This window comes from Eleutherodactylus coqui, chromosome 7 (assembly GCF_035609145.1).
Source record: "Eleutherodactylus coqui strain aEleCoq1 chromosome 7, aEleCoq1.hap1, whole genome shotgun sequence".
NCBI classification, from domain to species: Eukaryota; Metazoa; Chordata; class Amphibia; order Anura; family Eleutherodactylidae; genus Eleutherodactylus; species Eleutherodactylus coqui.
This window is the reverse complement of record NC_089843.1, coordinates 79,445,056-79,460,018: the sequence shown is the minus strand read 5'-3', so window position 1 is coordinate 79,460,018 and position 14,963 is coordinate 79,445,056. Positions and strand designations below refer to the sequence as shown.

General features: G+C 49.3%; 1 protein-coding gene across 1 annotated transcript in view; it reads right to left on the bottom strand.

Moving 5' to 3' along the window:
- The window catches only part of TAPT1 (transmembrane anterior posterior transformation 1), a 42,887-nt gene extending 29,512 nt beyond the window's left edge, over nucleotides 1–13,375 (bottom strand). The window contains exons 1-2 of the mRNA XM_066573256.1: nucleotides 13,145–13,375; nucleotides 7,922–8,052 (exon numbers count right to left, since the gene is read on the bottom strand). Of these exons, the coding sequence (XP_066429353.1) occupies nucleotides 7,922–8,052; nucleotides 13,145–13,295 (282 nt within the window). The 5' untranslated portion in view covers nucleotides 13,296–13,375. The remainder of the gene's footprint in view (nucleotides 1–7,921; nucleotides 8,053–13,144) is intronic.
- Nucleotides 13,376–14,963: the final 1,588 nt, after the last annotated feature.

Sequence of the window (14,963 nt, the reverse complement as noted above, 5' to 3'; positions counted from 1 at the left end):
AAATCCCAAGAGCAGAAGCCAATTAGCCCTTTTGGGAAAAAATTCCTTCCCGACTCCGTAATGGCAGTCAGACTGTTCCCTGGATCAACCCCTAATAGTTCCTACCTGCCTGTATACCCAGATTAACAAATAACCTTAGATTTATATCCTGTAATATCCTTCCTCTCCAGAAAGACATCAAGTCCCCTTTTAAACTCCTCTATGGATTTTGCCATCACCACGTCCTCAGGCAGAGAGTTCCACAGTCTAACTGCTCTTACAGTAAAGAAACCGTTTCTATTTTGGTGATGAAACCTACTTTCCTCTAAACGTAGCGGATGCCCTCTTGTTACCGTCCTGGGTATAAACAGATCCTGGGAGAGATCCTTGTATTGTCCCCTCATGTACTTATACATGGTTATTTGGTCGCCTCTTAACCTTCTCTTTTCTAGAGTAAATAATCCCAATTTGGATAGCCTCTCTGGGTATTCCAGTCCCTTCATTCCATGTATTAATTTAGTTGCCCTTCTTTGAATCCCCTCAAGCACTGTGACATCTTTCCTGAGCACCAGTGTCCAGAACTGTACGCAGTATTCCATGTGAGGCCTGACAAGTGCCTTATATAGTGGAAGGATAATGTTCTCGTCCTTCGCCCCTATACCTCTTTTAATGCATCCCAAGACTTTATTTGCCTTTGCAGCAGCTGACTGGCATTGGTTGCTCCAGTTTAGTCTACAATCCACTAGTACCCCCAGGTCTTTTTCCATCTCACTTTTCCCTAGCGGTACCCCATTAAGTGTATATTGGTGACATCCATTCTTGCTGCCCATGTGCATAACCTTACATTTTTCAACATTGAACTTCATTTGCCATTTTTCTGCCCAAGCCCCCAGCTTATCCAGGTCCGTTTGTAGCCGTACATTGTCCTCCATTGCATTAATTATATTGTATAATTTTGTGTTATCTGCAAATATTGATATTTTACTGTGCAGCCCCTCTACCAGGTCGTTGATAAATATATTGAACAGAATGGGGCCTAATACTGAACCCTGTGGCACCCCGCTAGCGACTGTGGCCCAATCAGAGCATGAGCCATTTATTACCACCCTCTGCTTTCTATCGTTGAGCCAATTTTTTACCCACGTACACACATATTCACCCAATCCGAGCTGCCTCATTTTGTATATTAGCCTATTATGTGGCACAGTGTCAAAGGCTTTAGAGAAGTCCAGATATACGAGATCAATAGACTCTCCCAGGTCCAGCTTAGAGCTTACTTCATCGTACAAGCTGATCAGATTCGTCCGACATGAGCGACCCTTCCATGCTGGTAAGGAGTTATTCCCTTGTTCTCCTTGAGGTGCTCATCGATGGTGGCATTGTCCAGTGCACAAAACCCATGTGATAGCAGTTGGAGTAAAAAAAAAGTTTTCAATACTTAAAATGTCAACATTCACATTCAAAGAACAGAATGTAATGGTCTGATTTATCTTCACTTGCGTGGAACGACACCCATCGACATTCATCAGTTAAGCAAAACATGCGGCGAAGGCACCAGTAAATGAAAGATGTGCGTCATGGGTGCAACAGCTCAAAGAAGGCCAAACATCAAAGAATGGACCAAAAAACTCTCGGCCACACACCAACTGGTCCGACAACCGGATAGTGTGAGCGTAGCAAGGCGTTATATGGATTTACTGTGGAACAGATTGTCGCAAAGTCAGCAGTCTGCAGGATCTGTGCACACCCTGCTTCGTGAAGACCTGAAGAGGTGGAAAGCTTCCTCCACGTGGGTGCCACGAATGTTGACTGACAACACAAGGCTGCTCATGGGACAATCTTGACACGTAATGACAGCAGGAATGGTACCTTCATTAATGGTCATGGATGAGACTTGGGTGGAGGACGTTCTCGGTGGTCACAGGTTTCCCAGGTGTGGTGCTTTTGCATCAGTGTGGCAAAGCAGACCCGTAAAGTAGTGTTCTCAGCGGCAGGCACGCAATCACGATGTTGATATTGTGAAAAATGTGTCCATCGAGAGGGAGATTATGTAAAGAAGTGACAAAGCCTTCATCTTTGTGGGGTAAGAAGTTTTTTTTTTTTTTTTTTTTAAATTAGACCTTAGAACTTGATGCACCTCATTAGCCAATATTTTGTGCCCTTTAGCCCAGTAGCCGGACTTACTGGTGCGCTCCGTTATCTACTTGGATTGTAAATGTTGTGCAATAAACATACACAGTGAAGTTTGGTGATGGTGCTTGTTTTTGGGCTATTAGATGCCCCTTTCTATCCATGAGTCCATGTGCTGTAGAGAGATAACACAAGTGTGTGAATATACGCAGAAGAGATCCTCCCTTCCTCGGCTGCCTCCGACGTCACTTGTCACTGTGGTAACACTATCTGCCAAGGATGTCACTTCTACACCGCAGTGTGATAGTCTTAAAGGAACACACATCCCATAGTGCACATCACCCAAACAGTTGGAGGAACTTTGCCAATACTCCGAGTTACTATCTTGAATGAATCTATTTGTGGTTTTTTCCCCATTTACACCCGGTATTAGCAGTAAATGGCTGTATTCTGGGGTAGTCACACAGCAAGTGCAATGTAGGTTAGTGGAAAACGGACTGTGTTTGTGGAAAAAAAAAAGGTTTGTGAAAAACTGATAGAAATCTGATGCAAATTACATGCGGTTCCAATATTAAAGAGAGATCGCACACGTATGCAACTTGAATGCCCGTGGGATCCCCAAATCAGACAGTACTAAAAGTAGGCTTATGGTGACTAATAAATAATAGCATAGCAATAAAATATGTGCCACAAGTGCCTTCAAAGAAGGTTTTAGGGCATAAGCCAGCATGGACTTGGTCCCCCCCATTCAACACTCCCCTTGAGTTACAGCAAACTTGATGGGACCATGTTTTAAAAGGCTGCCAATCCATTTGCAAGGAAGTTGTCTGCTACTACAAAATAAGCACCCCCTTAACTAGACCTGTGTGAATTTGATCAAGGGCCCATGAACTGCAGACACTACACCAAGCACTACAGCCCTACCGGGACCTTAGACATAGTTATGACTGATGCAGAGAAGGCGACGATGAGTTGAGTGTACATAAATGGTCTAGAAGGGTTGCTGAACAAGAGAAATGCCACACCTAGAGATAACGGGCACGGAGCAGGGCGGAACAGGTCCAAGCTGGCACTGAATCAGTCGCTCGAAGTAGGCGACATTGTCCTTTCCTGGGTGTGTAGCTGAGCAAGCTCATAGCACCATAGCGGTGTACCTTCCAGCACCTCTGAAAAAAGGGCCCTTACACCGCAAGACACATCTGTTGCTGGTTTATAAAGGAACACTTTCATCACCTTTGAGTCCCAAAAACTACCCTGTGGGCTCAAAAAAGGTGAGGAACGGGGAAGTTACTCCAGGGAAGTGTGATTCATACTCAGCGAGCACCCTATTCCAGAGCTGTGTCTCCATGAAGTCAGCGAGCACCAGCATCCTGACTCTCTGCACGCACATCTCCCATTCACTATACGGGTGGTGTGCACACATAATGTAGTTTAGTTTATGGGTCTCAATGGTGATAATAGCACCCTTTTAATTTCCAGTAGAAGTCAGGTTGAATTTTGTAGTCACTGTACTTCTCAGTCTAGTCCCCGGTTACACACAGTTGCGCCACAGTTCGCCACAGTCCGAGCCCTTCCGGGGCCTTACACACACGGCTGCAGCACAGTCCGAGCCCTTCCGGGGCCTTACACACACGGCTGCACCACAGTCCGAGCCCTTCCGGGGCCTTACACACACGGCTGCACCACAGTCCGAGCCCTTCCGGGGCCTTACACACACGGCTGCACCACAGTCCGAGCCCTTCCGGGGCCTTACACACACGGCTGCACCACAGTCCGAGCCCTTCCGGGGCCTTACACACACGGCTGCACCACAGTCCGAGCCCTTCCGGGGCCTTACACACACGGCTGCACCACAGTCCGAGCCCTTCCGGGGCCTTACACACACGGCTGCACCACAGTCCGAGCCCTTCCGGGGCCTTACACACACGGCTGCACCACAGTCCGAGCCCTTCCGGGGCCTTACACACACGGCTGCACCACAGTCCGAGCCCTTCCGGGGCCTTACACACACGGCTGCACCACAGTCCGAGCCCTTCCGGGGCCTTACACACACGGCTGCACCACAGTCCGAGCCCTTCCGGGGCCTTACACACACGGCTGCACCACAGTCCGAGCCCTTCCGGGGCCTTACACACACGGCTGCACCACAGTCCGAGCCCTTCCGGGGCCTTACACACACGGCTGCACCACAGTCCGAGCCCTTCCGGGGCCTTACACACACGGCTGCACCACAGTCCGAGCCCTTCCGGGGCCTTACACACACGGCTGCACCACAGTCCGAGCCCTTCCGGGGCCTTACACACACGGCTGCACCACAGTCCGAGCCCTTCCGGGGCCTTACACACACGGCTGCACCACAGTCCGAGCCCTTCCGGGGCCTTACACACACGGCTGCACCACAGTCCGAGCCCTTCCGGGGCCTTACACACACGGCTGCACCACAGTCCGAGCCCTTCCGGGGCCTTACACACACGGCTGCACCACAGTCCGAGCCCTTCCGGGGCCTTACACACACGGCTGCACCACAGTCCGAGCCCTTCCGGGGCCTTACACACACGGCTGCACCACAGTCCGAGCCCTTCCGGGGCCTTACACACACGGCTGCACCACAGTCCGAGCCCTTCCGGGGCCTTACACACACGGCTGCACCACAGTCCGAGCCCTTCCGGGGCCTTACACACACGGCTGCACCACAGTCCGAGCCCTTCCGGGGCCTTACACACACGGCTGCACCACAGTCCGAGCCCTTCCGGGGCCTTACACACACGGCTGCACCACAGTCCGAGCCCTTCCGGGGCCTTACACACACGGCTGCACCACAGTCCGAGCCCTTCCGGGGCCTTACACACACGGCTGCACCACAGTCCGAGCCCTTCCGGGGCCTTACACACACGGCTGCACCACAGTCCGAGCCCTTCCGGGGCCTTACACACACGGCTGCACCACAGTCCGAGCCCTTCCGGGGCCTTACACACACGGCTGCACCACAGTCCGAGCCCTTCCGGGGCCTTACACACACGGCTGCACCACAGTCCGAGCCCTTCCGGGGCCTTACACACACGGCTGCACCACAGTCCGAGCCCTTCCGGGGCCTTACACACACGGCTGCACCACAGTCCGAGCCCTTCCGGGGCCTTACACACACGGCTGCACCACAGTCCGAGCCCTTCCGGGGCCTTACACACACGGCTGCACCACAGTCCGAGCCCTTCCGGGGCCTTACACACACGGCTGCACCACAGTCCGAGCCCTTCCGGGGCCTTACACACACGGCTGCACCACAGTCCGAGCCCTTCCGGGGCCTTAGACACAGTTGCACCACAGTCCGAGCCCTTCCGGGGCCTTAGACACAGTTGCACCACAGTCCGAGCTCTTCCGGGGCCTTAGACACAGTTGCACCACAGTTCAGCACAGTCCGAGCCCTTCCGGGGCCTTACACACAGTTGCACCACAGTGCAGCACAGTCCGAGCTCTTCCGGGCCTTACACACAGTTGCACCACAGTTCAGCACAGTCCGAGCCCTTCCGGGGCCTTACACACAGTTGCGCCACAGTTCAGCAAAGTCCGAGCCCTTCCAGGGCCTTACACACAGTTGCGCCACAGTTCAGCACAGTCCGAGCCCTTCCGGGGCCTTACACACAGTTGCGCCACAGTTCAGCACAGTCCGAGCCCTTCCGGGGCCTTACACACAGTTGCGCCACAGTTCAGCACAGTCCAAGCCCTTCCAGGGCCTTACACACAGTTGCGCCACAGTTCAGCACTGTCCGAGCCCTTCCCGGGCCTTACACACAGTTGCGCCACAGTTCAGCAGAGTCCGAGCCCTTCCAGGGCCTTACACACAGTTGCACCACAGTGCAAGCCTTTCCAGGGCCTTACATACAGTTGCGCCACAGTTCAGCAGAGTCCGAGCCCTTCCGGTCCTTAAACACAGTTGTGTCACAGTCCAAACCCTTCCAGGGCCCTACACACAGTTTTGTCACAGTTCAGCACAGTCCGAGCCCTTCCAGGGCCTTACACATGGTTTAGAAGTTCTGTACTTCTATGGTGTGAAAACTAGTAGCAACTTAATCTGACTGGTACAGAGGGACGATGGAAGCAGTGAGATGTAAGGCCCTATTTTGGGAACCAAAGAATTAGTAAGGAACCCTTCAATAAACATCTTCCATATGGCAAACTGCATGTGAGAACTCAGAAACAGGGATATTTTTATTTGTGTCTGGAGTTACATTATTCTGTACATTTTCTCAATACAATCAGAGGCTCTCAAAAAACGTATGATTTTTTTTCTTAGCAGCTATATGACCTTGGATAGGACCATCCTGCTTTTATTATTTTTCAATCACAAAGTCAGACATTAATCTGGTGTCACGTAGTTTGGGCTGACGCTGAAATAATGACATCCATTACAAGTCCAATATAGGTTTATCAAAAACTAAAAGCAGCGTTATCGTAGGGATGACGGCGCCACGGACACACGACAGATGGCAACCAACCATCATTAAAGCTCAGATCTAGTAAGACAGAGCTGTGATCTGTGACTACTGTTTAGCTACAGATGCAAAGACTACCTCAGATCAGGCTCTGTAGGAAACTATAGTTGCATATCACAGCTCGGTCCTAAGAGAGCTGATCTAAAAGGCAGCCAAGGACAAGAAATCGCAGGTAATCCCCCCCTGCACGTACCGACCAACACGTCCATTTGGAGCTCCTAACTGCAGGGTCACTTTAAAGGTCCTTTTACCTGCAAAGATGATCTTTCAATGGCAAGATTTAGTGATTTACTTGCATAAAGTATTAATGGATTTAATGGCATTTAACACTTTAATCATCTTCATTTGCATTTAAAATGACCTTTAATCATAATCTTTTTCCTCCAGGGGTTGTTTGCTGAGCATATGTTTAAACACACGCTGAGTCGTGTAAACATCTGCCAGCAGTGTGTATTGTTCTCCTCCTGGCAGAGTACACAGTGTACTTATTATGTATGCTAAGCAAAATACAAGTACACTGCGTATCATGCAGTCTTTTGAAAGATGAGTGAAATGCATTCAAATGGGATGTATGTGCTCAGTCTTTCAGCTACTGAACGCTGGATTTTATGCGAAGCGAAAATCCATTGTTCAAACACTGCACAATGCCCGCATTTACATGTAACCACTATCGCTTATTTTCGGCCATTTGAATAAATTTAGAGCGATGAGCGTTGCGTGTAAAAGGGCCTTAACACAACAGCTACCAGCCCAGATACCCCTCCAATTACATGCACATACAGAATGGTCAAATTAGGTTTTATATGTACAGAAGATAACACCATCTTTGTAATCCCATGGTCATGATTCAAGACAGAAAGCATGATTTAAGGGTAAAGTCTGGTTTCAACAAATAAAGGTTGCCCACGGCATAATGGTTTTAGAAGAGTGAATAACAAATTTGCTGAAACTGTAATATTTCTTTAAACTGTCCCGGTGAGGCAAATATTTCTGCCTGGTCCGAGGGCAGCATCTGATCGATCACGCCTCATTCACACTTGCGTATTAGGAGGAGAAGATAGAGGAAAAAGCTACGATGGACAGTATTGCACCTCTTCTATATTTTCAGCCCACTCCTGATATTGGCTTACAAATCCAGATGCCAAATACTGACCTAAAGTGTGAATGCGGGTAAAATGGCCAAATACATAAGAGGAAAGTCGGCCACCCATCTGAAGTGTATGGGAGCAGCCCAACGTGTCCAATCCTTTGTTCGCATGCGGGTCATCTAGAACCACAGACCGGAATAGTGATTGGAATATCGTATGAAAGCCATCACTAACCTTCTCCAGCTCTCGGGGTATCCGTAAGCAGGTATATACCCGCTCTCGCCTCTCCTTGTACTTCGCCTCATTATGTTCCAGGAAATATCCCCGGGTGAGCTCTGCACCGATGAACCTAAATAACGACAGGTCTGAAATACAAAAGAGTGCATGGAAGGTGAAACTACAGCTCTGCCGAGAAAGAGCAAGGTCTCATGTAACGTTATATACAGTTAAATCAACCAAAAGAAAAAAAAGACATAAGAGTCAATGGGCCGGAATTTATTTATTTTTTTAAATTTTGCTCCTCCAGAAGGGAAATTTTCCTAGTCAAGCAGTTAATTAGGGATGAGGAGTATTTAACACTGCATGACATACAGTTCTGTACTAGAGGTCAGGGGTCAATCCTGCTCCATACAATGCGGGTGTTGGCTGCAACAACCTTGATTAAAGGCCGCTATCAGTGTGAGTGCTAAACGCCTCTGCCAGTTCTCCAATGGCACAACCCCTTTCTCCTCTGATAAGACTGCAGGGTACTATTTGGTAGGGATGGCAGCAGGAGACTGAAGCCATGCCCATGGGGTGGCTTGATAGACTGCCTGTCACATCAGAGTATAATGTAATACTATGGGATTACATTATACTGTTTAATCGAAAGTTTAAGACTTAAAAAAAAAAAAAAAAAAAAAAATTGTTAAAAAAGGTTTTATTAATAAGTAGAATAAAAGCTAATAAGTAAAAAAAAAAATAATAAACACTTCCCATCTCTAATAAGTAAAAAAACAAAACCTTTGATTTTGCTGTATCTGTAAGGCTGGGTTCACACGAGGCGGATTCCCAGCGGAAATCTCATGGTTTGGCCGCAGCGAAAAAAACGCGAGATTTCCACCAGGAGAAGCGCTGCTTCAAAACCCGTGGGTTTTGAAGCGGCCTGGCCGCTTGCTCTTCCGCTGCGGCCGGCGCTCCCATAGAGGAGAGCGCGGCAGCAGAGGAAGAAGTAAAAAATGAACATGCTGCGGCCGGGCCAATCCCGGGGTTAGCGACCGCAGGCAAATTTGCCGCGGCAAAATTCCAGATGGAAGTTCCGCGGCAAATCCGCCCCGTGTGAACCCAGCCTTAAAAGTCAGATCTACCAAAGTAAGTAGAGCGAGCATACTCGCTAAGGGGAATTACTTGGGTGCCAGCGCGGGTAAGCGGTGAGTTGCGGGAGTGAGCAGGGGGGAGAGAGATCTCCCCTCCGTCCCTCCTCCCCCCCGCAACTCCCCGCCGGCACCCGAATCTTTTTCCTCCGAGCGGGCAGGTACTTGCTAAGGGCAATGCTCGCTCGAGTAATTGCCCTTAGCGAGTATGATAACTCATCTTTAAAAGGAACGCTGGCATTGTCAGAAGAAAAAAAAAAAGTCAGAACTGCAGGTTTTTTTTTTGGTCACCCCGTCTCAAAGAGAAAACGTTAAAAAAAAAAAAAAAAAGTACCCCGATATGGTACCAACACAATACTACACGATGTCCTGCAAAAAAACGAGCGCTCGCACAACTAGGTCGACGGAAAAATTAAAAATAAGTAATGACGGCAGAAAATAGTTTTTTTTCCAAAGAGGTTTTACGAAAATTGATAGCTGAGCGTTACCAGTTGTGGGAGTGTTTTTACATTGCCCTATTCACAAATTTCCAGGAGGAATAACAGAGGGACAACATAATGCAGCGTTAGAAGAAAAGATGCTTTAGCATTGCATCTATACAGGGAATGCAAATATTTCCTAACACAGAGCGGTCAGGAGCCGACGGGTCCTATTGACCGCTTTAGGCACCTTGTACTAACGGTAGTGCGATCCTCTGTTCGCCGTCGCTCCATCTCATTATCATTGTTTTGCAGTAAGACTACAAGTTATTACGCATTACTATCACGTTCTTGGCAAATAGTGGAAAGAGTTCAATGTCACCTCTTGCAGCTTATTTAGTAACGCCATTCATTAAAGCGCTGAGAAGTGGCGCTGAGTAATAATACTCGCGGGCGCGTGTCCAGCAGCACATGAATCACGGCGGACTGTATATAGGTGTCAAAGTGAAGGCTGCGACCTCATGAGAGTCATCATCTGGAATAATGCAACGGCCTCTGCAGACAATCAATGGCGACACATCGGTAGGAATAAGAGGATATTATAGCGCAAGCTACAGGCCTGCATTATAAACTACGGAGCGCCCAGGATGCCATAACAGTTCAAGCTCTCCATTAGTGTTGCTATGGAGAGCGCTTCCCCCCTGTCCACGAGCAGAGAATCATTGCGATTCTCCGCTCGTGGCTGGCAAAGCTGCGATTTGCTGTGGTTCTCCGCAGTCAGCCTATCAGATAAGGCTGACCGCGGAGATCTGTCTGACGGGTCCTGCTCCCGGGCGGTGGCTCCTCCGGCGGAGAACTGCCGCAGGATACCGCTATGCCTGTGGATAGGCAGCCTTATTCTGATGTGTGTTACGAAACTGCTTACAATACAACCCTGTATCATAGTAGTTTGGGTATACTAATAAATCACAGACTGAACATGAGTCAACAGTGTGATGCAAAAGCAAAAAAAAAAAGGAAACACAATTCTGGGATGTATTATGAGAAGCATAGAGTCTAGGTCACGCGAGGTCTTTATCCCCCTCTACCCGTCCTTAGGCCAGGCTCGACAGATTTCGCATTGGGGTGGGAGACCCGCAGCGGATTCCAGCTGTGAGCCTGGCCGGTCACCCCACGTACCTGTTTTTCCAGTAATGAGGATGACCACGGTGGCCCTCTGGTCCTGGACAAGCAAAGATGGCCACATTGCTTCTCTGATAACCTGAAGCACACTGTGCATTAGTATTTATCAGTCAGTAGTCTCAAGTGTGATTGATCCCAGCAAGAGAAACCAAGTAACCTTGTAGATATGATAGCTTTTAATGGCTAACAAAAACACATGATGTTATAGTGAGCTTTAGAACCAACGCAGGGTCCTTCCTCAGGCCAAAGACACTACATGCTGATCTGACTGGCCGGCATGTAGACCAATGATCCGTACTAATGCCCAGGGTGTGTCAGGTGGTCTGCGGCCATCTTTATGTGAGCGATAATAGACCCCATAGTTTGTGATGGGCTGATTCTTTTCTTGCAGCGGTGCTGGGAGATGGAACAATCCCAGCATGCCCTATCTTTGTGCGAGTCTCTCATCAGAATAGTACATGCAAACGTGCGGTGGCCCACAGATCGCACTGAACACGGACAGGGTATCCGTATTCTGTGCCATGCAAGTCGCCCCAGGAGAATATCCAGCCGCGTAGATTCGTCTCAAGTTCAGATCTTTGGGGAAAAAAGGGGTTTATCACCCCTGAAATAAAGAGAGACCGGTCTCAAAGATGTATCTGCACTGGTTTCATCAGTCCAGAATGAAGACGGCCCGTGTCCATACAGACATCATAGAGGAGGGTCCCACATTATGCTGCCTCCAGGGTCTATATGTTAAGACGAGAGAGGCGCCTTCCATCCAAGAGCCAAGCACGGCCGCCATCTGTGATGTCATGGCATATCATACATGTGCGGTATGTGGGGTATCGTATACAGCCCGGTATCTGCACACGGGGATCTATTTTACACAGCGGAAATTTTGCATGTGCTGCATGGGAATTGCTGAGGAATTCTCCAAATGTGTAACAAAGGGAGACGTCTGCAGTACAAACCGGCGCAGATTTGATATCGGAGCCGCAGGTCTATTTACCCCGACTGCTCTCAGAATCAGAGGCGGCACCTTGGACCCTCCAGAGGAAACAAAAAGTCGACTCTCCCCCTCAGCACCGAGGACAGGTTGTATACCGGCCTCTACAGGACCCGTTACACTGGGCTACAATACCAGGCATAGCCCACGGACGAGAGGGGCGCTGTTTCTAGAATTAGAGCGTCCCATAACCTTGGTCATATGGGCGCCATCCGGGTATATACACCACTAAAGTCATGCCAGTGTACATATGTTACTTGTGTCCGGGGGATCTCTAGCGCCATGTTCACACAAGGCGGATTTGCACAAGATTTTCAACAGGCAGAATTGGCAGCATCTGCAGCAGCGCAGAGGGGATTGTCACAATTTCGTCTACCAGCTGCAGTGAAAATCTGCTGCAGACATTGGGATGTGCAGCGCGCCGGCTATACCAGCGGAGCGTGGCCACTACAATACAGGCACCAAAGCATGCCGCACGGGCGCAATAGTAACCGCAGATTTGGTGCACATTTTCTGCACGGAATAACTGCAGCAAGTCTGTCGGGTGTGAACACGGCCTAAGAGCAGCCGGCCCCGTGGGACAGAGTCTGCGGCCGCCCGCGTCCCGTTACAGTCAGCGGCAGGAAGCACCGCACTCTGCACGCCACTCAGATTGTTTTGCACGAGGATTTGAAATCCACATCCGAAAAAAATAGAACCCATGGAAAAAGAAAAACAAAAACACTATTTTTCTGCACAATTGCGCACCTAAGGTGCCGATAGAAGTCAATGAGGGGGCATAAATGTGCGCAAGGAGATGCGCGAAACGTTGCAGAACTGGGAAAAAGAACACATCTGGAGGTCACCAGCCGTTCCTGTCGGTGTGTTTCGGGCCGCCTTCTGGGGCGCGAGGTACGGCGAATTACTGCGATACGGGTGCAAAAAATATTGTTCAGCCCGCAAAAACAGCGCTGAGGTGCGTGCAGACACGCTTGCGCTCCTACGTGGCGCGCGCCGAGGTTTTATTTTATTTTTTAATGTGTAATGATGTAGTGAGAAAAAAAAATAAAGTGGCATGGACTGGGCATTTCCCGTGCCCCCATGCCAGGGCTGCGCTGCCACCTCTTACGGCCTGCTACTATATTGGGGGTGCCAGCTGCTGCTTATGGTTACAAGAGCAGGCAGCTGTGACAGAACCCCGCCAACTGCCAGCTCTTGTGCCCCGAGTGGGCACCTCACCCACCGTGGGCACAGCTCAGCTGGGGAGGCACTAGTTATACAAGGTTACCTATGGGAATAACAGGTCTGACTCCACTCACACCTAGAGCTGCACACAAGCTGCTGCTGGCTGTGGTGCGGTCAATGAGGCCCCCGGGCACAGGCTGGCAGCTCCGGGCACAGGCTGGCAGGTGCAACCGCCACTCCCTTGGAGGACAACAGCGGCTGTTACACTGCCGGGCAGTAGAGGGTTAACCCCCCTCCAGGTGTCAGTCATCCCCCCCCATCTGTCAGCCGCCCGTCCATTCCCCCCGGTCACCTGACAGGTCGCGCTTCTTCCCCTCCGGCCGCGGGTTGTCGCTCCTCTCATAGAAGCCCAGTGTCTCGGCTGGGCCCGCAGCGCCGCTCGTCGTCTTCTTCCCTCCATCCTCCTCCTTCTCTTCTCCACTGATAGCCGCCGCGTCCGCCATCCCCTGCCGCGGCGGCCAGTAGCCCCGAACTGAGCGTCTCACCAAACACCTCACGTCATCACCAGGCGACACCGCCGGGGAGAGTGATGACTGCGCTTAGAAGGCGGGTGGAGCCTGGAGGACGCCGGCGCCATCTTGGATGAGGGTAGAATGCCCTCAAGGGTAAAAGGTTTTGTCTATTCTCAGGGCAAAAACCTCATTGGGGAAATTGGGTTCTGACCAAAATGGCCTCATTATGTGTGTGACAACATTTTTTGGTCGGTGTTCTGTCAAGTTGTTACAAAAAGTCTAACCAGAAATATCTAAGCTTGAGGTATGCTATCCTCCCAAAAGTATTCGGACCCCTTATCAGTAGATGGATCCTGCCTTATTAGCACGTTACGTGTTCACACAAGTGTCATTTTGACGCTAAGAAGGCGCGTCAAAAAATCACGTCCATTAGAACCAATGTCCTTCAGACGGATGTTTTTTTTGACGCGCCCAAAAAAAAAACACACTGCAAAATAAGGACATGTGCGTGTTATTTCAACGCCTGAAATTTCCTTGTGCAGTAAAAGATAGGTCTTATCCTATCTTAGAACCGCAGAACACAGGAGGCTCTATAGACGCCTATGGGAGTCTATGGGAGCCGTCCGAGAAAGAGAGGGCGAGGGAGTCTAGCAGTGACGAGCGCTGCTAAACACTGACAGGTGTCTCTAGTTGAGGCATTTAAAAGTTATTTAAAGTAGTTCTGCCGACAGCGGGATTTCGGGACTACGGTGTTATTTCACAGCTATATAGATGGACAATAAAATCACGAATAACAGCCGTGAGTTGGTCACGGCTATTCTTCGTTCATGCAATTTGTTGCTCTGATGGTCGCAGTTTTTTGACACGACTAACATAGAGTTAAAGTAACGCTCGTGTGAAAGAGGCCTAAGATGCAGATTCCTGGAGATGTCACCTACAGGTGTGGCAGGAACTGCACGCTATTGGATTTATGGGTTGTGTCACCGCACATAAGCCATCCATCATAAAAGCACAAGGCATCGGCCCGTCTACAATAGTGGAAGTGTGAGATAAACCATAGTGTTTGTTGAACACCATCTTGTTTTCCTTCCATTTTCTTTCTTATTTGACACACTATTTAGATATTTTTGTTCAGAAGATTGCAAGACCTGAAGAAGAAGAAAAAGCCTCGATTGACCTTCGCTCACACAAATGTGTAGCCAGACAGCTGACTAGATATGGACTTTGTCTTAGAAATGTACTAGCAAATACAACTCTATCATCTGTTTTACTTTATTAGATCTCCTATACATATATAAACCTTAACTAAGCTTAGAAATACTTATAGATTACCAATTAACGATCTCAGACAGCACGCAACGAGAGGTTTCCCCAGAGACCGACGTCAGTGCACATGCTAAGTTTACTAATCAGTAATAAAGAGGTGTAACAAGTTCTACCTATGATAAACCGAGTGACCATTAGTCTCGCTCTCAGTGTATTTGTCTTAAAGCACTATAAAGTCTATGGCTGGTTAACAAATAAACTGAATCATTTATACAAACGCTGTGTGACCTGTGATTCTCTGAGCAGCTCGTACTAACCGTGATTTGGGACACAAAAATATACCTGCAGCGCTCTATTGCCTCTGACACAAGGAGCGTCGTCATTGGACAGTTG